At 38.2% G+C, this 23729-nt stretch overlaps 1 protein-coding gene and 1 pseudogene across 1 annotated transcript; both read left to right on the forward strand.

Moving 5' to 3' along the window:
- The first annotated feature begins 15873 nt into the window (after positions 1–15873).
- On the forward strand, positions 15874–16824 carry LOC138444093 (olfactory receptor 11H6-like). Its single transcript, XM_069597421.1, has one exon. It carries the CDS (start codon positions 15880–15882, stop codon positions 16822–16824), a length of 945 nt encoding a protein of 314 aa, XP_069453522.1. The 5' UTR covers positions 15874–15879.
- A 1771-nt stretch (positions 16825–18595) lies between these two features.
- On the forward strand, positions 18596–21827 carry LOC138444094 (polypeptide N-acetylgalactosaminyltransferase 1-like; annotated as a pseudogene).
- Positions 21828–23729: the final 1902 nt, after the last annotated feature.

Genomic DNA, 23729 nt, shown 5'->3' on the forward strand with positions numbered 1-23729 from the left:
TTCCTGTTTTCCTTTACAAAAAAATGAAATATGTCTGCTTAATGTAAACAACAGTTTGGGACACTCTAGGTTTGACAACTTCACATCTCACTTCATCTTTTCTACCGCAGTGCCCTATAAGATTTATTAGCAGCGACATTATTTTTCCTACAGCTTTTGGTGAAAATGCAGATAAGCAGTGGGATGGTCAAAAAGTGGGAAGTTTGATAGAAAAGTCTAGAGTTGTCAATTTTTATTTTTACCATTGATGGAATAAACTGACTCAATTAAGTTCTTCATAACTCCACCCTCCAAAGTCTCCAAAATTACTTGCTGGGAATAGTTATGGTATTAGAATGGAATATCACAAATTTATGCCATACACACACTGATTCTTATGCTTTGGGGATTCATAAATCATTACATGAGGACAAACTTAGGGGCCAGTTTTTTCATACTCTTCTTTCCAATACAAGAAACCGACCAGCCAGCTGACCAGTCAACTCACCAGTCCACCCACTTCAAGAACAGTAGCTTGATTAAACAGCTTCCTTATGTGTGCTCTTCACTTGGTATTCTGTCCTTTCACGTAGTCTGAAGGAAGAGTATACTACCTGGAAAGTGAGATTGCTTTCAGAAAGATCGTCTCTAATAATCATAAAAATCATACAATAGGAAAAAATGGTGCAGATGATCTATGCTAACTGTTCATTTCACAAGCAGGCTTCATAAAGGGTCCATGGCTTTTTATCCAATGAACAAAAATGTTCTATGTTCACATACAGAATGTTTACACTATACTGATACAGAGGAATAATGACTAACCAGATTTATAAAGTAAAAGGCACTCTATAGTATATCACATCAGTGGCTGTAACATGAACAGTTAGTGCTTTTTTTTCTTACATACACTGTTGGATTTCCTGGCTCAGTTTGAAGAGATATATGGGTATGGTCGGAGAAGGCAATGGCACCCCATTCCAGTACTCTTACCTGGAAAATCCCATGGATGGAGGAGCCTGGTAGGCTGCAGTCCATGGGGTCGCTAAGAGTCGGGCACGACTGAACAACTTCACTTTCACTTTTCACTTTCATGCACTGGGGAAGGAAATGGCAACCCACTTCAGTGTTCTTGCCTGGAGAATCCCAGGGATGAGGGGGCCTGGTGGGCTGCTGCCTATGGGGTTGCACAGAGTCAGACACGACTGCAGCAACTTAGCAGCAGCAGCAGCAGCATGGGTATGGTAGAGCTGAACATAAAAGCGTGTCCTCCTCATTGACTCTGAGAAAAACTCCAGGTGAGGGCATTTTATGTGGATGACTGGGCTTACTTCCCTCCTGGAGCCTCCAGAGGTTTATTTTCTGTTTGCTGAGACATTTAACATATGAAACAGTGTTTAATCCATGTTTCCTCTCAGGGGTTACTCTAAAAATCTATGTCTCTCCCCAAGTGGTCTCAGTGGCTTCCTTGCTTCCCCTGGAGTGCCTCCTCTTTTCAATCTTTGGGACTCATCCAGGTTTTAGTAGATTAGCTCCTATGAGGTGGCTAGAGTCAAGAAAAGAGAGAATCCAGGGGAAATCTTGAGTAAATTTCAGGAGGCTTTTCACTGCAGGGATTGCATTCCATCGAGGAATCACCTTCTGTGGGGGTCAGTGCAATAAATGGAAGTTTTCTTTCCCATGACTCTAATTCTGAAACTGAGACATGCTTGTGAACAAATATTTCCCCTCTAGCTTGAATGAAGCACTACAACATGGAGATATAGGAAATTGTAGTCTGTTGGCCACTTTTTAATGAAATCCACTAAAATGTCCTGGAGTCTTTCACTGTAATAATCAGGTGATTGGTACTAGGTAGGAACTGCCTTGAATGACCTAATCATGATGTGGAATGACCTTACTTGCTGTGGAGGGAAATCCAAGATAGCAGAAGCGATTTACTTGACTTATCTAGTCAACTTGTCAATATCTACTCTGATTTCACTTTCTATGAATGGGGAATTTGAAACCAGTGTAAATGTGATGAGATTTTTAATCATTGGTCTTTTGTTTTTCTTCCAAAAGAATTGGGGCTTCTTTCTAGGATCCTCTTAAATCAGTTCTGTAAGTATTACTCCTAGGGAAAGGTGAATGATAGTCAATGAGAAAATCTTCACTGATGGTTACCAGTGCAGCTTATAAGTGAATTTGACACTTCATTGGCACCCAATGACATTTCTCCATTGAGTATTGTTGACTTCCTTGTCAAATATTAGTTGTACTTATATATCTGAGGGTTTATTTTTGGACTCTCAATTTTGTCCCATTGGTCTATGTGTCTATTTTTATACCAATACCATGCTGTTTTGATTCCTATAGCTTTGTAGTATAGTTTGAAATCAAGAAGTGTGATGCCTCCAGCTTTGTTCTTCTTTCTGAGGATTGCTTTGGCCATTTGGGGTTTTCTGTGGTTCCAGACAAATACTAGGGTTGTTTTTTCTATTTCTGTGAACAATCCATTGAAGTTTTGATAGGACTTGTATTGAATCTACCTGATGGCTTTGGGTGTGGGTGTGTGTGTTAGTTGCTCAGTTGTGCTTGACTCTTTGTGACCCCAAGGACTGTAGTCCACCAGGCTCCTCTGTCCCTGGAATTCTCCAGCAAGAATACTGGAGTGGGTAGCCATGTCTTTCTCAGGGGATCTTTCCAATCCAGGGATTGAGCCTGGGTCTCCTGCATTGCAGGCAGATTCTTTACTGTTTGAGCCACCAGGGAAGCCATTTTAACAGTATTAATTATTCCCAATCCATGAAAGGCTAGTTTTCTGTTTATTTGGGTCTTTGTCAATTACTTTCATCAATGTCTTTCTGTTTCAGTGTATGGATCTTTTATCTTTTTAGTTAAATTTATTCTTATTAGTTCATTGTTTTTGATGTTACTGTGAATGGGATTCTTTATTTCTTTTTTAGATATTTCATGGTGTATATAAATGAAACTGATTTCTGTATGCTGATTTTGCATCCTTCAACTTTACTGAATTTATCGATAATTCTAACAATTCTTTTTTTTAATTTTTGTTGGCGTCTTTAGGATTTCCTATATATAAGATTACATCATCTGCAAACAAAGAAAATTTACCTTCTTTTCTGATTTGGAGGACTTTTATTTCTTTTTATTGACCGGTTGCTCTGGCTAGGGCTTCCAGTACATGCTGACTAGAAATGGTGAGTGTGGACACCTTTGCTTTGTTTCTGAGCTTAGAAGAAAAGCTTTTAAGCTTTTACATTTGAGTATGATGTTAGCTGTTTACTCGTTGTAATATGGCCTTTATTGTGTTGACGTATATTCCTTCCATATTCAATTTGTTAACAGTTTTTTCCTTTTTAATCATGAAAGGATGTTGTATTTTGTCAAATGCATTTTCTGTATCTGTTGAGACGATCATATGATTTTTGTTCTTCTATTTGTTAATGCGGTGTATCATATTATTAATTTGCTTATGTTCACCCATCCTTGCACCCCAGAAATAAATTCCACTTGGTCATGATGTATGAGCCTTTCAATGTGTTGTTGAATTTGGTTTGCTAATATTTTGCTGAGAATTTTTCCATGTATATCCATCAGGGATATTGGCAGTACTTTTCTTTTCCTGTGGTATCCTTATCTGGCTTTCATATCAGGATAATGCTGGCCTTATATTCCCCCATCAGCAACAATAATTTGGCAGCAATACAAGTACAAAAGTGCCTCTGTGGTAGTTTTGGGATCCAGATGAGATTATGAATCCCCAGGGAAGCCCATGACCAATGAATGCTGTTTTAAGAATGCAGGCTGACATACAGATGTAGACTCCCTGACTTAGGTCTTGGGTGCAGATTCAGAAATAGTCTCATCTTCCTGTTGGCTCAGCTCAATCATTTTTGTCTTTGGTCTCCACCAGTGCCATTCCTCCAAGAAACCCAGCAGGAGTCATGTTCACCTCTGCCCAGGTAACAGTCCCACCAAGCTGTTTGCCTGTGAATCCTGAAGTAATCTGTGACCCAGTTCCAGCTCCTTTTAGCCTCCAGTTGTGCCTGTCCAAGGACTGAGTGGCAGAAAAGACTATGTCTCTGAGGCAGGCCCTCTAACCTTGGTCCAACTACAAATCCTGAAACAGCCTTTTAACTCAACTCTAGCCTCTCTTAGCCATAGGTGAGAAATACTCCTGCCACCAGGCATCAAAAAGTAAAAATACTTAGGTTAAATAAATTTAACCAAGGAGTGAAAGATCTGTACGTTGAAAACTGTAAGATACTGATGAAAGAAATTGAAGAAGACACAAATAAATGGAAATCTAGCCTGTGTCCATAGATTAAAAGAATTAGTATTGTTAAAACGTACATACTGCAGCAAAGCATCTACAGATTCAGTGCAAACCCCACCAAAATTCCAAGAACACTTTCCACAGAACTAAAACAATCCTAATTTTTTTATGAAACCACAAAAGACTCAAAAATCCAAAGCTACGTAATATTGTTCAGCCACAAAAAAAGAAGGAAAGTCTGCCAATTGCAACAACATGGATGAATGTGGAGGACATTGTGCTAAGTGAAACCCAGATAGATAAATACTGAATAATTTTACTTACATATGAAATCTAAGATAGTGAACTCACCAAACCAGCTCTCTGAATAATGAGTGCCAGAGGCTAGGAAGTGGGAGAGTTCAGGAGATGTTGGCTATGTTGGTCAAAGGATATAAACTGTCAGTTGTAAAATAAATAAGTTCCAGGGATCTAAAGTACAGCATGGTGACTATAATTGATAATATTGTATTATACTTGAAATTTGTTAAGGGAAAGCTTAAGAGTTCTCACCACACAAAAAAGGTAACTACCTAAGGCAATAAATGTGTTAACTAACTTGAGGTGGTAATCATTTCATAAAGTTTGCATATATTATTAATAAATCACCATGTTGTATATCCCAAAGTACAATTTATATTTATCATCTTACCTCAATAAAGTTAGAAAAAAATGAAGAAGTATATACTTTCTTATGCAAACTAGAGAATTTATTGCCAATAAACCTGTAGTAGGAGTAATGTTTAATTTTTTCAGGTAGAAGTAGTTTGTTACCAGACAGATACATGGTTTCACCAAGGAAATGAAAAGCACTGGAAATGAAATGAAAGAAATACATATAGTACCAATATTTTGTGTGTTTTTTATAGGATAAAAGTAAAATCCGTGACAAAAAAATAGCCCAAAGGGTGAGAGTGAGGAGTTGGGAAAATTGTATAAATCCTTCATACAACATATGAGGTAGTATGAAAGTTGACTCTGATTAAGTATGTATATTGTAGACCATATGACAACCATTTAAAAACTTTAAAAAAGAGATACAAGTCATAAGGCAACAATGGAGTTAAATGGATTCATAAAAAATAAGCCAAAGACTATGGAAACAGAGGGAGAAAAGAACTGAATAGATAAATATAGAATGCAGTTAGCAAAATGGTAGATTTTATTTGTTTACTTAAAGATTACTTTTTTGATGTGGACCATTTTTAAAGTCTTTACTGAATTTTTTACAATACTGCTTCTGTCTCATGTTTTGTTTTTTTTTTGGCCATGAGCTATGTGGGATCTTAACTCCTCAACTGGTGATTGAACCCACACCCCCTGCATTGGAAGGCGAAGTCTTAACCACTGGACCACCAGGGATGTCCCCAAATGGTAGATCTTAATCTAACCATTTCAGGTATTAGATTAAATTGTCATTCTTGTTTACTTGCTAAGTCCTGTCCAACTCTTTTGTGACCGCATGGACTGTAGCCTGTCAGATTTCTCTGTCCATGGGATTTCTCAGCAAGAATACTGGAATGTTGCCATTTCCATCACCAGAGGATCTTCCTGAGCCAGGGATTGAACCTGTGTCTCTTGCATTGCAGGTGGATTCATTACCGCTGAGTCCCCAGTAAAGCCCATTAGACTAAATACAAATGATCTAAAGAATCCAGTTAAGAGTGATAATGTAAACTGGGGGGAAAAGCAAGATAATATGTTTTCTACAAGAAGTCCACTTTAAAAAAACAAATTAAAAGTAAAATATTAGAAAAAGTATGCCAAATGAACATTAATCAAAAGAAAGGTGGAGTAGCTGTATTAATATCAAAGTAGACTTCAGAAGGAGGAACATTACCAAGAGTAAAGTAGGATTCCAGTGCGTGCTCAGTCACTCAGTTGTGTGACTAGCCCACCAGTCTCCTGTCTATGGGATTAGGATACAGCATGATTCAAAAGAGGTCACTTCTGCAGGAAGGTATAACATTCCCAAATGTATGACATACCTGACAACAGATTTCCAAAACACATCAGCAAAAACTGGTCAAAATACATCAGCAAAAACTGGTCAAAATACATCAGCAAAAACTGGTCAAAGTGAAATCAATTTAAGGAGTGAATTTTACTGTATGTAAAAAATTTAAAATAGCTTATGTTAAGTGAAAGATTCCTTTTAAGTGAAATTTTAAAACAAGTATATATAAACTATTTTTAGTAGATAAATAAAAATTATAAAGCAAAGAAGTTTACAATAGAAATTAGTGGGAGAAAAAAGTATGATAAGACTTCCAGAGTTCTTAACAATGCCCTCTTTCTTGACTTCTATAGTGGCTATGGGATATTTGTTTTTTAATTATTCTTTATACTCATTGTATTTAGCATAAATGTTTTATGTATTTTCTGTCATGTATTTTGTAAGAAAATTGTAAAAAGTTTTTTTAGGTAAAACCATGGGGAACTTAATTGAATAAGTTCTTTTTGATGTATCATGCTATGTAAAATTCTGCTTCTCTGACTTACATTTTCTCATTATATTACTCCGGAAGTTGGTGATGGACAGGGAGGCCTGGCATGCTGCAGTCCAAGGGGTCCAAAGAGTCACACACGACTGAGCGAATGAACTGAACTGAACTGAAATGAGTTGCTCAGTCATATCCGACTCTTTGCGACCCCATGGACCGTAGCCTGCCAGGCTCCTCTGTCCATGGGAATTCTCCAAGCAGGAATACTGGAGTGGTTTGCCATGCCCTCCTCTAGGGATCTTCCCAATCCAGGGATCGAACCCAGGTCTTCCTCATTGCAGGCGGATTCTTTACCTTCTGAGCCACCAGGTGTTTTATTCCGAAACTGAAAGTTTTATTTTTTAGGGTCTGATCTGTTTGTTGTTTATGATGTCTCATTCAATACCTTGTTTCTTAGGTATCATGAGTGTTCTGAAGTAGTATATATTTTATTATATTTTTTAGTTCTTTATTGGGGAGTTCATGCATATCTACTATATTTCTGACATAAGTCTGATAGCCTTTGTTTTTCAGAGGCTATTTTTTAGAGCACTTTTATGTTTACAACAAGATTGAGAGGAAGGCATAGAGATTTCCCGAATGCCTCTTACCCACACACCTAGATAACCTTCCGCTTTACTGACATCACTCACTAGAATGGACTGCATTGACACATCATAATCACCCCAAAATACATAGTTTGCCTTTGGACTCTTTCTTGGTATTGTACATTCTATGGTTTTTAGACTATATCCAGTCCTGGCAAACAATTTTTTTTTTCTTTTTGGGGGCTCCATAGTGGGATTTATTACTGCAGAGAAAGAATGAAGGGGGGGAAGAAAAGTAGATTCTTCTCGTCTGTAAACCGCAGTGCTGGCGCAGTAAACAGGGATGCAAGGCATCAGCCTGACACTCGGCTCATACTGGAGAGCATAACCGCAGAGGGGAGATGCTAACAGGCAGCTGGGGTCCAGTACTGCGATCCACGCGCCGGTCAGCAGGGCGCCAGTGATGCACGGTGGCCTCCACGCGCTTGTCAGGCACACGCGTCTCCGCCGCCAGAGGGCGTATGGGAGTCAGTGGCGGGAGAGCAGAACCCAGATGACATTTTCCGGTGGGAATATGTGGAGAGAAGCCGGTCAACCCCGAGGTACTGAGGCGTGAACATCCGCATCATTTCGGTGTTTTGACTTTTAATCTTACGGTTTGAGCACTTTTAACGTTTCCGCCTTTCACTGCCACTCATGTTTTCCTGAGGGGGAAGTTACAAACCCTGAGTGGAATGGTTTGAATCTTGAGAAACTCTGTGGAAAGGCCACTGTGTGGGTATTTTTGAGCCCTTCCCTGAGTTAATGGTTGATTGTCTCCATAGTTTTGCTCTTTCCAGGATGTCAGAGTTGCAATCATATAGTTTCTAGGTTTTTTAGATTGGCTTATTTCACTTGGGAATGTGCATTTAAGATTCCGCCTGTCTTTTCATGGTTTGAGAGCAAATCTCTTTTAGGCACTGAGTAATATTCCATTGCTGGATGTACCACAGTTTATCTGTTCACCTGGGGAAGGACATCTCACTTGCTTCCAGGTTTTGGCAATAATGACTAAAGCTGCTATAAACATCTGCATGCAGGTTTTCGTATGGACATTTTTAGACTCCTTTGGGTAAATACGAAGGAATGTTATTGCTGGATCATATGGTTAGCATATGCTTAGCTTTGTAAGAAACCTCTGAATAGTCTGCTGAAGTGGCTGTACCATTTTGTATTCCCCTGTTCTGCATTCCCAACCAGCATTGTGTGAGAATTCCCGTTGTTCCACATCCTCACCAGCATTGATCTTATCATGTTCTGGATTCTGACCATTCTAATAGGGGTGTAGCAGTATCTACTTATTATTTTAATTTATATTTCTCTGATGACATATGATGTGAAACATCCTTTAGTATGCTTATCTGCTATCTGCATGTCTTCTTTGGTAAAGTGTCTATTTAGATATTTAGCCCATTTTTTTGATTTGTTTTCTTATTGTTGCATTTAAAAATTAATTTAAAATTTTATTTTTATTGAGATATAGTTGATTTATAATATTATATTAGTTTCAGATATGTAATATAGTGATTAAGAGTTTTTAGGGATTACATGCCACTTAAAGTTATCATAAAATGTTGGTTATATCCCCTGTGTGTGCATGCTATGTTGCTTCAGTCATGTCCCACTCCTGCAATTCCATGGACTGCAGGCTGCCAGTCTCCTCTATCCATGGGATTCTTCAGGCAAGAATACTGAAATGGGTTGCTGTGCCCTCCTCCAGGCACTTATTTTGACCTCTTCCAGTGCCTCCAGTGCCTCCTCCAGGCACTCCACAACATATTTGAGTTTAAAATGGGTCCTAAAGCAGCAGACACAACTTGCAACATCGACAGATTTGGTCCAGGAACTGCTAATGAATGTATAGTGCTATGGGGCTTCAAGAAGTTTTGCAAAGGAGACGAGAGACTTAAAGATGAGGGGCACAGTGGCTGGCCAATGCAAGTTGACAGCGACCAATTGAGAGGATGATCGAAGTTGATTCCCTTAAAACTACAAGAGAAGTTGCCAAAGAACTCAGTGTCAGCCATTCTTTGGTCTTTTGCCATTTGAAGTTAATTGGAAAGGTGAAAAAACTCATAAGTGGGTGCCTCATGAGCTGATCATACATCAAAAAAATTGTTTTGAAGTGTCATCTCTTATTCATTGCAAAAACAATGGACCATTTCTTGATCAGATTATGATGTACGATGAAAAGTGGATTTTATACAATAATCAGCAAGACCAGCTCAGTAGTTAGACCAAAAGAAGCTCTAAAACACTTCCCAAAGCCAAACTTGTACCAAAAAAAAGTCATGGTCAGCCACTGTTTGGTGGTCTGTTGCCTGTCTGATCTACTACAGCTTTCTGAAGCTTGGTGAAATCATCTCATCTGAGAAGTATGCTCGGCAAATCAGTGAGATGCACTGAAAACAGCAATGCCTGCAGCTGATATTGGTCACAGGATGAGCCCAATTCTCCATGACAATGCCCGACCACACGTCCCACAACCAATGCTTCAAAAGTTGAATGAACTGGGCCACGAAGTTTTGCGTCATCTGCCATATTCACCTCACCTCTTGCCAACTGACTACCACTTTTTCAAGCACCTTGAGAACTTTTTGAAGGAAAAATGCTTCCAAAACTAGCAGGAGGCAGAAAATGCTTTCCAATTCATTGAGTCCTGAAGCATAGATTTTTATGCTATGGAAATAAACCAACTTATTTCTCATTGGCAAAAATGTTGACTGTAATGGTTCCTATTTTGATTAATAAGGATGTGTTTGAGTCTACAATTATTAATTAATAATTTCATTTTATTGAAGTATAGTTGATTTGTGATATTTTATTAGTTTCAGATGTGTAATATAGTGATTCAGAGTTTTTAGGGATTGCATTCCACTTAAAGTTATTATAAAATATTGATTATATTCCCTGTGTGTGCATGCTCTGTTGCTTCAGTCATGTCTTACTCCTGTGACCTCCTGTGACCACCAGGCTCATCTGTCCATGGGATTCTCCAGGCAAAAATACTGGAGTGGGTTGCTGTCCCCTCCTCCAGGGGATCTTCCTGACCCAGGGATTGAATCCAGGCCTCTTACATCTCCTGCAATGGCAGGTAGGTTCTTTAACACTAGAGCCACCTGGAAAGCCCATATTCCCTGTACTGCACAATATAGCCTTGTAACGTATTTATTTTATATATAGAGTTTATACTTGTGTCTTGTGTCTTTTTGAATCAGTGTTTTCATTTTCTTTGTATATTTATTTGGGAGTGGAAATACTAGATCATAGGATAGTTCTATTTTTAGTTTTTTGAGGAACCTCAAACTAAACTGTTTTCCATATGGCTGTACCAATTTACATTTTCACCAAAAGTGTACAAGTTTCCTTTTTCTCCACATCCTTGAAAACTTTGTTATTTGTGTTCATTTGATAATAACCATCTGACAGGTGTGAGGTGATACCTTATTTTGTTTTTGATTTGCATTTCTCTGATAATTAGTTGAAATCACTTCTTGATTTCAAACTACATTACATAGCTATAGTAATGAAAACAGTATGGTTTTGGTATAAAAACAGATACACAGATCAGTGGAACACAACAGAGAGCCCAGAAACAAATCCACAAATATATGATTTAATTTATGGGAAAGGAGGCAAGAGTATACAAAAAGGAAAGCATAGTCACTTCCATAAATAGCGTTGAAAAACTGGATAGCCACATGCAATAAAATGGAACTGGGCCACTGTCTTACACTATAAACAAAAATTAATTAAAAATGGATTAAAGACTTGAATGTAAGACCAGAAATCATAAAACCTGTAGAAGAAAACACATCAGTCTTCATAATGATTTTTGTCTGTGACACCAAAAGCAAAGGCAATAAAATCTCAAACTAAAAAGCTTCTGCCCAGTGAAGGAACCATCAGCAAAAGAAAAAGGCAACATATACTGAATGGGAGAAAGTATTTACAAATCATATATCTGATAAGGGGCTAATATTCCAAAGTAGATAAAGAACCCGTGCAACTGAATAGAAAAAAAAAAAAAAGAAAAGAAAAAAGAGAAAAGTAATTCCATTAAAAATGGGCATAAGATCTAAATCTAAATATACTTTTTTGGGGGGGCTGCTTGAATCATTTTTATTAAAATAGAAATGAGATAAAGATGCCCATGGTGTTCAAAGTGTTATTATTATTATTCAACATGAAAGTTCCAAAACATTTGCAGTAACACAAGTAAATAAACAATATTGATGAAAGACATGATATAGTAAATAGACATTTTACATGAAAAGATGCTCAACATCATTAACCATTAGGGAAGTTACAATCATAACCACAATGAGATAATTCACATTTGTTAGAATGACTATTATAAAAAGGACAAGAAATAACAAGTGTTGACAAGGATGGGAAAAAAATGGAATCTTTGTGCACTATTGGGTATACACATTGGTGCAGCAACCTCAGAAAACAGTGTGAAATTCTTCAAAAAACTAAAAAAGTACTACTACATGATCCAGAAATTTCACTTCTGGGAATATATCCAAAGGAAATGAAAGCACTAATTAGAAAGGGTATACACCCACATGTCATTGGAGCATTATTTACAATAGCCAACTTATAGAAATAATTTAAGTGTTTATCAACATATGAATGGATAAAGAAGATGTTTATATATATGTATATATAATGGAATATTATTCAGCCATAGAAAGAATGAAGTCTTGCCATTTTCAACAACATGGCCTGACCTTGAGGGCACTATGCTGAATGAAATAAATGAGACAGAGAAAGACAAATATTATTACCTCATTTATATGTGGGACCTAAAAACCCCCAAAACACCCACCCCCTGTCCCAAACCAAGCTCATAGATACAGAGAACAGATCAGTGGTTGCCAGAGGTTTGAGGTGGGGTGGTGAAAGGGTAAAGAGAGTCAAAAGGTACAAACTTCCAGTTATAAAATAAGTCCTGGGTATGTAATATATAGCATGGTGACTTAGTTAAGAATACTTATTGTATATCTGAAAATTTTTTAAGAGAATAGATCTTAAAAAGTTCTTATGACAAGAAAACATTTTATAAAAAGGAACGCATTTGAATCAGTTCTTTTTTTAAAATATAAGTTTATTTATTTTAATTGGAGGCTAATTACTTTACAATATTGTATTGGTTTTGCCATACATCAACATGAATCTGCCATGGGTGTACATGTGTTCCCTATCCTGAAACCCTCTCCTACCTCCCTCCCCATACCATCCCTCTGGGTCAGTTCTAATGAGGTGGATGAACCTAGAGCCTTTTATACGGAGTGAAGTAAGAAAGAGAAAGAGAAATATTGTACACTAATGCATATATATGAAATCTAGAAAGATGATACTGATGAATTTATTTACAAGGCAACAATGGAGAAACATAGAGAACAGACTTTTGGACACAGGGAGAGGGGAGGAGAGGGTGAGATGTATGGAGAGAGTAACACGGAAACTGCATTACCATATGTAAAATAGATAACCAATGGGAATTTGCTGTATGTCTCAGGGAACTCAAACAGGGGCTCTGTATCAACCTAGAAGGGTGGGATGGGAAGGGAGATGGGAGGGAGATTCAAGAGGGAGGGGACATAGGCACACCTATGGCTGATTCATGTTGAGGTTGGACAGAAAACAAAATTCTATGAAGCAATTACCCTTCAATTAAAAAATAAATAAATTAAACTTTTATAACTATATACAGTGATGGATATTAAGTAGATGTGGCGATTATTTTGTAATACATACAACTATTAAATCATTATAATATACTGAAATTAATATAGTATTATATGTCAATTATACTTCAATGAAAAAGAAAAGAAAGGGGTCCAAAAGTCTGAGTCATTTCTCTCAGGAATGCTTTATCTAAAATAAGCAAGAAAATTTCACAAATTATGCCAACTTTTAGGGACACCTGCTGAGCACAGCTTGAAATACTATAAAAGGCTAGATGGGGAGGTATCTTCTAGAAATTTGGCATCTCACCACTTGCACCATTGTCTCTGTTTCTGGGTCCCATTCAACATGAAATATACTTACCAGGATCATGCTGGAAGCACAAAGGTGGCCCAGGAAAGAAGACCTTTTACCAAAAAACAGGAATAATCCTTTTCAAACTATTGAGTGAGTCAATAGGAAAGAGAATGAGAACTCAGATGATATAACTGATATTGACAAATAAGAATTCCAAACTTTCAAACAGCCTCAAAAATGAGTAAAAGAAATGTAAAGGAATAAGATAAACACAAAACTTGTGTTTAAGCTGGTGTTGCTGTAGTGTTTGCACCATGATGAGAGTAACCCGTCCTTAGGACAAAATAAACATCTGGTCTAAAAATAGCATGAGATCATCCCTCATCACTGGAGAAACTGGGTCTCAAAGGCTCCAATTAGCGGACTCCTGAGGGAAGGGAGTATTTGGAGTATTATTGACAATCTTTCCTCATAAATTATCACTTTTGGAATTCATAGAAGACTATAACCCTTTGGAGGAATATAATAGGTTTCAGAGCAACATAGACAAGTCTTTCTTGTGCAGCAAATATGCCAATTTCTCTCCCAACGAGTATCAGTGTCCAGCAAGGTTAACTCCCTCTCTGGGCTGTTGGCTCCCAAGCATGGCACGCCCTTCATCTTGCCTGCCTTTTGCTGCAGCAAAAACAGAAGATGAGAAGTCAAACTCATGAATTCTACAAGGAGATTGGTTCAGAAGAGGTAAAAGAATAAGACAATTCTAAGTGTGCTTTTTAGCTCTGCCTTCTTTTGTATGACCGTAAAAATAGTGACACCTCAAGATATATGAATTAATGTAAAGAGACTCATCCTTACAACTAAGAGGGCTGGGAAAAAGGGAAATGAGAGAGCTGAAGATGAGGAAGGAACCTCAACCATATGTAAATTTTGTCCTTATTAATCAAGGAGTTGTACCCAGTCAGAACTTTTGGGGGGAAAATAGTTGTTAGCAAAGTGACATCTGGAAATAACTGGCAAAGCAGTTAGGAGGAGCCCTCCAAGTTTAAGCCCTTCCTGTACTTAAGCCTCCCTGTTTTTAGCTGTGTTTGGCTCTGCCACAGAGCCTATGGTCTCTGCTGCAAGGAGGGAGAGCAAGGCGATTGAGCAACTCAGATTGGTGAGTTCACTCCCACATGGTTTCTAAAGCCATTGGAATCCTCCTACACATTAGCACCAAATACTTCTTGCTATTTCCACCCTTTTCTCAAGGTTGCTTTGGCTTCTGGGTAACTCTCAATTCCTGCTTCAGGGAATTCTTCACAGCATTGCTCTGCCATATATGATCTATTCACAGACTGAAGAGAAGCCTTGCAGTGTGATATGAAAAATTCTGAATTTCTCTCATGCATTGTGTCGCTAATTGCAATCATCAAGATTATTCTTAAAGCTCTAACTTTATGTGATATGGAAAGTAATCAGTGTTATAACTAATACATTAATAAACATTCTTAGCTGGAAAACTTTTATTAAAAGTGTCTGGGTCTGTATTCTGTGTGTATATTTTCCTGAATAAGCATCATGATTCAGTCATGTCACTTCTGGTCATTTTGGTGCAAATAATAACTGACCCTCACTAACAGAGGGGATTCAGAAAACAAATGAATATGACCAAACTACTGACAATAGCATTGTAAGTATTTGTTATTTTCTGAAACTGTCCCTAAACCAGAATAGGGGACTTTCAAGGAATTCTGACACCTCAGGCAAAAACCTCAAAAATGCTTAAGTGATACACCAGATACATTGCTCACGTTAAAAACAAAAAGTTGTTCTAAAATAGAGTTTTGACTTAGACCAAAGTTTTAAAGAAATATTTTAATTCAGTAAGTAAAAGATGAGACCAGATGGAAGTCTTTATGTAGGTATCTGGACTTCAAACTTTTCTTGAACTACAATGATGAATACTGAAGAGAGGATAGCACATTTGACATTTTTTTGTCTTGGTTATCAGATTGTGTTAAGATGTCAACACTTAGAGTTGCAACACTGATCCAAAATAAAAATGAAATGCATAAAGATTTCAATGTCTTATGTTACCTTTACCTTTCTCTTCCAATTCGTATCGTTTGTGTCTGTAATTCCAAAGATCTGAGTAATTGAAATTCTGTGTCCAATATTAAGAATCTTTTATATTTTATTCTATAGATAAAAATACATAGTTATAGTTATCATACTTACTTACATTTGTAAGTATTGTCACTAACCTGCAAGCTACTTGTTGCATAAGATCCTGTCATTGCTGTATCTGAGAAAATACTGAAAGAGGAATGAGAAAGTCCAAATTTCAAAGTCAGATCATATCAAGCATTCTTAAAGTTTGACAGTCTTCAGTAGTATAGTTAGGTTATTATTTATTTAATAAAATAATAGGATCTTGAGAGCTTTGGAACCTTCTTAAGAGGAAATATTCCTGAGGATTGAAGAATAAAGTTATCTTTGTGATTGTAATTTTTTTCTCTTCACCCTTTAGAAAGCCATGAATCTGTCAGGAGTCAACACGGTGACTGAATTCATACTACTGAGTTTTCCCTGCTCTAGAGAGGTTCAAGTCCTCCTCTTTGTACTCTTCTCTGTGTCCTATATCCTGACACTGATGGGAAATGGGGCCATTGTCTTTGCAGTGAAGCTGGATCACAGACTCCACACTCCCATGTACACTCTGTTGGCCAACTTCTCATTCCTGGAGATGTGTTACATCAACACCACTGTTCCCAATATGTTAAGGAACTTTCTGTCTGAGACCAAAACCATCTCTTTCACTGCCTGCTTCCTCCAGTTCTATTTCTTCTTTTCCATGGGCACCACCGAGACCTTCTTACTGCCCCTCATGGCTTTTGATCGATACTTGGCCATCTGCCGACCTCTCCACTATCCTACCATCATGAGCAGCCGTCTCTGCATGAACTTGGTGGGCCTCTGCTGGGTAACAGCCTTCCTCTGCTATCCAGTCCCTATCTATTTCATCACACAACTCCCCTTTTGTGGCCCCAATACCATTGACCATTTTGTCTGTGACCCTGGTCCCCTTCTGGCTCTGTCCTGCATCCCTGCCCCTGGAATTGAGCTTTCCTGTTCTATATTGAGCTCTCTTATTATTTTTATCACCTTCTTTTTCATTCTTGGGTCTTACACCCTGGTTCTCAGAGCAGTGTTGCATGTCCCTTCAGCCGCTGGCAGACGTAAGGCCTTCTCCACCTGTGGTTCCCACTTGGTAGTCGTGTCATTGTTTTATGGAACCCTCATGGTCATGTACATCAGCCCAACTTCTGGAAATCCAGCTGGGATACAGAAGATTGTAACCTTGTTCTACTCCTCCTTGACTCCACTTGTAAATCCACTGATCTACAGTCTCCGGAACAAGGACATGAAGGCTGCATTGAGAAAAATTCAGAAGTGCACAAAAATTAGTCAAAGTGAGTGAGAGACCATGAGTGGATCAAGATGAGAATTATTATTTATACTTGCTTCTATTCCCCATTTAAAAATAGGTCTTTATTCATTTGTACCTAGAGATGCAGACTTAAAGTGATTTATTGCTGCCTATTCAATAATAAAATTAATACAGTAAACTAAATCAGACCTTGTTGCTAAGTCAGATTTAGTGGATGGTAATTTGAATTAAATGTCCTGGATGTCTGGACATTAGACTCTTCTAACCTGGTCTCCAGGAAGCACTTGCGTTTTATTGGTGATGACCTACCTTGTTCCTGACCTCATGCATTTTTGACCTCTATTAAGTGTATCCATTCTTACACTTGATTTTTCTGACCTAAAGATGTCTATTCTCTCTGCTCTACTCCTGACGGAGAGTAGAGCATTCACACCTTTTTATCCAGAAAGGTGGAAATAGAAAAATTGAGCCAAAATTTTTACTTAATTGACATCCAAAAGATTAATAATGGTCCAAAGCACTATCCAGACTGTGAAGAAGGGTGAGTGCTGAAGAATTGATGCTTTTGAACTGTGGTGTTGGAGAAGACTCTTGAGAGTCCCTTGAACTTCAAGGAGATCCAACCAGTCCATTCTGAAGGAGATCAACCCTGGATGTTCTTTGGAAGGAATGATGCTAAAGCTGAAACTCCAGTACTTTGGCCACCTCATGCCAAGAGTTGACTCATTGGAAAAGACTCTGATGCTGGGAGGGATTGGGGGCAGGAGGAGAAGGGGATGACAGAGGATGAGATGGCTGGATGGCATCACCAACTCGATGGACATGAGTTTGAGTGGACTCTGGGAGTTGGTGATGGACAGGGAGGCCTGGCGTGCTGTGATTCATGGGGTCGCAAAGAGTAGGACGTGACTGAGTGACTGAACTGAACTGAACTGAAAGCACTATCTCCCAAATCTGTTTCATTATTACTTTGGGCGCTTTTTAAAAGAATAGATTTGCAAGCCTTTTGCCAAATTTCTTAAATCAGAATCTTTAAAGTGGACCCTGGAAATCCTTATTTTAATGTTACTCAAGAAATTCTGGTACACCTAAATCATCACCAGTTCACAGATTAATCTTATGGAGTCACTATTTAAAATAAATATGTGATGGGGAAATAAAAATCTTATTTTGGTTGGGAAAAGTGTAAAAAATTATGGGGCATACTATAGATGACTCAAACACTCATGACAGTAGCAATAGAAGTTACTTTTCCTGCCTCTTTTTAAACCCATTTAAAAATAAGAAATAGAGTACATCTTCTTACCTTTTCTAACTTTGCAAGATACCTGGAAATAGGCTTACATTTAAAAAGGATTAGCATGTAGTGGCTATAAAATTGGGTTAGTTTCACCTGAAGGAAGATGTTGAGTGCACCACCCAAAAAAGGTAAAAGCAGACAAAGAGCAAAAGACAGTGATGTTTGAGATGCTGAAACAAGACAGATGAAGAGGAAATTGATGACAGGTCCAGGTAATTTGACCTGACCATTTGGTCAAAAATGACTTGCGTGGCCGAGAAGGTGGCGCAGCGGACAGCGGCCCGAGAGTAGCACCTGTACTGTGGCCAACGGGACCGCCGCCGCCGCTTGCAGAGAGCTGGAGATGCGGGACATGTGGATTTGGGAGGTGAACTCACTTGAAAAGTCACTTCGGGGTTATGAAAGTGATTTCTGATGAAACGATTGGAATAATTTTCATGATCTTTATATATTTATATATATGTAATATATTTTAAAATTTTGCCTTTGACTTAAAGTGCCATGAGAAAATTTGCATACTACAAGATGGTCCTAGCCACCTCTGGATTTGGGTACTCTTGGATATGTTCCTGCTGCTTTACTTCAGTGAATGCAACAGATGTGATGGAAAAAAAAAAGAGAGAGAACTTCCTGCTGGGGATGTTCAAGAGCCAGTACAAAAGCCCCATGAAGGGCCTGGAGAAATGCAGAAACCAGTTGTCACTCCTAAAAAGGATCAATAAAAGATGAAAGAGATGTTTAAAGTCAATAAGTTCAATCTAATGGCAAGTGAGATGATTGCACTCAACAGATCTTTACCAGATGTTAGGTTAGAAGGGTGTCAAACAAAGGTGTATCCAGACAACCTTCCTACAACCAGTGTGGTGATTGTAAATAAATGAGGCTTGGAGCACACTTCTGCAAACTCTTCATAGCATCATTAATCGCTTACTAAGACACATGCTAGAAGAAATTGTTCTAGTAGATGATGCCAGTGAAAGAGACTTTTTTGAAAAGACCTCTAGAGAGTTATGTGAAAAAATTAAAAGTACCTGTTCACGTTGTTTGAATGGAGCAAGGTTCTGGATTGATCAGAGCTAGGTTAAAAGGCGCTGCTTTGTCTCAAGGCAAAGTGATCACCTTTTTAGAGGTGCATTGTGAATGCACAGTGGGGTGGCTGGAGCCTCTCTTAGCCAGGATCAAACATGACAGGAAGACAGTGGTCTGTCCTATCATAGATGTGATCAGTGATGATACTTTTGAGTACATGGCAGGTTCTGACATGACCTATGGTGGATTCAACTGGAAGCTCCACTTTCACTGGTATCCCATTCCCCAAAGAGAAATGGACAGAAGGAAAGGTGATCAGACTTCCTGTGAGAACACATACAATGGCAGGAGGACTTTTTCTATAGACAGAGATTAGTTTCAGGAAATTGGAATGTATGATGCTGGAATGGATATTTGGGGAGGAGAAAACCTAGAAATTTCCTTTAGGATTCGGCAGTGTGGAAGAACTTTGGAAGATCTTCACGACCCAGATAATCATAATGATGTGATCACCAATCTAGAACCAGACATCTTGGAATGTGAAGTCAAGTGGGCCTTAGAAAGCATCACTATGAACAAAGCTAGTGGAGGTGATGGAATTCCAGTTGAGCTATTTCAAATCCTGAAAGATGATGCTGTGAAAGTGCTGCACTCAATATGCCAGCAAATTTGGAAAACTCAGCAGTGGCCACAGGACTGGGAAAGGTCAGTTTTCATTCCAATCCCAAAGAAAGGCAATGCCAAAGAATGCTCTAACTACTGCACAATTGCACTCATCTCACATGCTAGTAAAGTAATGCTCAAAATTCTCCAAGCCAGGCTTCAGCAATACGTGAACCGTGAACTCCCTGATGTTCAAGCTGGTTTTAGAAAAGGCAGAGGAACCAGAGATCAAATTGCCAACATCCGCTGGATCATGGAACAAGCAAGAGAGTTCCAGAAAAACATCTATTTCTGCTTTATTGACTATGCAAAAGCCTTTGACTGTGTGGATCACAATAAACTGTGGAAAATTCTGAAAGAGATGGGAATACCAGACCACCTAACCTGCCTCTTGAGAAATCTGTATGCAGGTCAGGAAGCAACAATTAGAACTGGACATGGAACAACAGACTGGTTCCAAATAGGAAAAAGAGTATGTCAAGGCTATATATTGTCACCCTGCTTATTTAACTTATATGCAGAGTACATCATGAGAAATGCTGGACTGGAAGAAACACAAGCTGGAATCAAGATTGCTGGGAGAAATATCAATAACCTCAGATATGCAGATGACGCCACCCTTATGGGAGAAAGTGAAGAGGAACTGAAAAGCCTCTTGATGAAAGTGAAAGAGGAGAGCGAAAAAGTTGGCTTAAAGCTCAACATTCAGAAAACGAAGATCATGGCTTCCGGTCCCATCACTTCGTGGGAAATAGATGGGGAAACAGTGGAAACAGTGTCAGACTTTATTTTGGGGGGCTCCAAAATCACTGCAGATGGTGATTGCAGCCACAAAATTAAAAGCCGCTTACTCCTTGGAAGAAAAGTCATGAGCAACCTAGATAGTATATTTAAAAGCAGAGACATTACTTTGCCGACTAAGGTCCGTCTAGTCAAGGCTATGGTTTTTCCTGTGGTCATCTATGGATGTGAGAGTTGGACTGTGAAGAAGGCTGAGCGCCGAAGAATTGATGTGTTTGAACTGTGGTGTTGGAGAAGACTCTTGAGAGTCCCTTGGACTGCAAGGAGATCCAACCAGTCCATTCTGAAGGAGATCAACCCTGGGATTTCTTTGGAAGGAATGATGCTAAAGCTGAAACTTCAGCACTTTGGCCACCTCATGCGAAAGGTTAACTCATTGGAAAAGACTCTGATGATGGGAGGGGTTGGGGACAGGAGGAGAAGGGGACGACTGAGGATGAGATGGCTGGATGGCATCATGGACTCGATGGACGTGAGTCTGAGTGAACTCCAGGAGATGGTGATGAACAGGGAGTCCTGCGTGCTGTGGTTCATGGTGTTGCAAAGAGTCGGACACGACTGGGCGACTGAACTGAACTGAACTTGCTCACATGTTGGACATGTGTTTCAGAAAGATACACCCGACACATTTCCAGGAGGCAGAGTATCAATAAAAATAACAGACGACTTGCAGAAGTGTGGATGGATGAATTCAAGAATTTCTTCTCTATAATTTCTCCAGGTATTACAAAGGTAGATTATGGAGCTATATCATCAAGACTTGGTCTAAGGCACAAACTCGAATGCAGACCAATCTCTTTGTACCTAGAGAATATTTATCCTGATTCTCAGATTTCACATCACTATTTCTCTTTGGGAGAGATATGAAATGTGGAAACAAGTCAGAGCCTAGATAACATGGCTAGAAAAGAGATTGAAAAAGCTGGGATTTAACTGTCATGGTATGGGAGGTAATCAGGTTTTCTCTTACATTGCCAACAAAGAAATTAGAACAGATGACCTTTGCTTGGATGTCTCCAAACTTAATGACCCAGTCACAATGCTCAAATGCCACCACCTAAAAGGCAACCAGCTGTGAGAGTATGACCCAGTGAAACTGACCCTGTAGCATGTGAATAGTAACCAGTGCCTGGATAAAGCTACAGATGAGGACAGCCAAGTACCCAGTATCAGATAGTGCAATGGAAGCCGGTTCTAGCAGTGGCTTCTTCGAAATGTCACCCTTCCAGAAATATTCTGAGACCAAATTTGCAAAAAAAAAAGGAAAACATAAGGATTGACTGAGCTACCTCAGCATACATCTCTGCCACATTCTTAAGTAGCAAGAAAGAAGTGCTTTCCTCCTACAGAATGTACAGTTTATCAGCCATTAAAACTTTAGACTGCCCTCACTTTCACTAGCTCTGAACCAGTCTTCCTTTCCAAGGACATGCAACTACATAGTAGCGAGACTGTGCACAATAATGTTTACAAGATTGAAAGAGTGGTTCATCAAGAATCATCATAAAGAATACTCAGACTGAAATAATCTATGAAGTGTGCTTTCCAGAGAGCTGCACCTTTTATGGTTTGCTTGCACGTCAGTGATTTCTGCTGAATGTGCTGTCATAATGAAGAGACATCTAAGAATTTTTTTCTGATTATAACTGGTAGCCAGTATATTAAATACTGATATAAAAATAAATGAAAAAGAACTGGAACCAGATTCAGAAGCATGAAAACATTTTTACAATTAAAAAGACAAACTATATTAAACAGGATTTAAAGGAAATTAAAACAGAACTATGAGAAGTACAATTTGTTACAGTATAGTACCAAATTTCTATATAGATTTTATACCTCAGTGGGGGAAAATAACTGATTCCAATGACATTCATTCTGTTGTCATCCATGATAGTCATGAATTTCTTTCCCCCTTGGAGTGCTGAAATTGAGCTGAAAAAAGTGACTCTTTGAACATAGTTTTAATTGCTTTCTACAGTTTTTGTTGTTGTTGTTGTTTGTTTGTTTGTGTGCTATTGGAATTGTAATTTTTAATTCCTTTCAAAAAATGGAGATTTAAAGTTGTGTCTGGTCTTACTGAACAAGTTAGATATCTCAGCTGTTCTTGGGTCAACCAGCTTACAGGCTTTCCTCTCTCACATACAAATTTCTTATTAGAGTTTCAACTTCCTAACTTGATTCAACTGATTATGCTTTACAACCAAGATTCATACTACTTACTCTACTACAGATTTGTTTTCACAGCAATAAATATGTTCTTTGTTTATGATTCCAGTCAACAAAAGGCCTGCAGAAGTGATTTGTAATTTGGGTATTTGAAGATGGTATGTTTGACGGTTTTTTGGAAAACTTTTTTCACTCCTTGTGCAGATGTGCTTCATTGTCAAGTGCATATATAGATTAGGTTCTTGAATTGTAATGCTGATCTGCTGCTTTTTTTTTTTTAACAAAATCCTATTGAAAATGTAAAAAAAAATAATCACTTGGCATCTGGGGTTGATACATTTCATTCATTCATTTAAAGACAATTATTACAATATTGTAAAGTAATTAACCTCCAATTAAAATAAATTTATATTAAAAATAATAAAATAAAAAATAAAGACAATTATTTACCTCCTTATGTGCACTGGGTTTGTATCAGTATAGAAGATGAGGTCCCTGCCTTTGAGAAGCTTACATTCTTCTCAGATAGACAGATAATAAGCAATTAAAGCTTAATAAGCAGACTTGGATAGACAGAAACTTCTTAAAAGAGCATTTTAAAAAACCTGATAGCTAACATTATATTAATACTTAATGGTGAAATTGAAAGCTTGTCCCATAAACTCAGAAACAAGGCAAAAATGTTTACCACTTCTATTCAACATTGTATTGGAAGTGTTACTGCAATCACACAAAGAAAAGAAATAAATGGCATCTACATTGATAGAAGTACATTGGTTTTCATTGGCTATGAAATGATAATCTATATAGAAAATTCAATGAAATCTACAAAAAGGCTACTAGAATTAATAAGTGAGTGTAAACTATTAATAAACATAAACTTCAATGAAACAGTTAGGCAACCAGAAAGGAAACTTTCTTGCCCTGCCACGGTAGTAGAGCGCAGCAACAAGATAAGCTCCTCTTCTATCCT

Source organism: Ovis canadensis, chromosome 7 (assembly GCF_042477335.2).
Source record: "Ovis canadensis isolate MfBH-ARS-UI-01 breed Bighorn chromosome 7, ARS-UI_OviCan_v2, whole genome shotgun sequence".
In the NCBI taxonomy this organism is placed as follows: domain Eukaryota; kingdom Metazoa; phylum Chordata; class Mammalia; order Artiodactyla; family Bovidae; genus Ovis; species Ovis canadensis.

Excerpts from the sequence above, each read along its gene's own strand:
- LOC138444093 (XM_069597421.1), top strand. The coding sequence starts at position 15,880 with ATGAATCTGTCAGGAGTCAACACGGTGACTGAATTCATACTACTGAGT.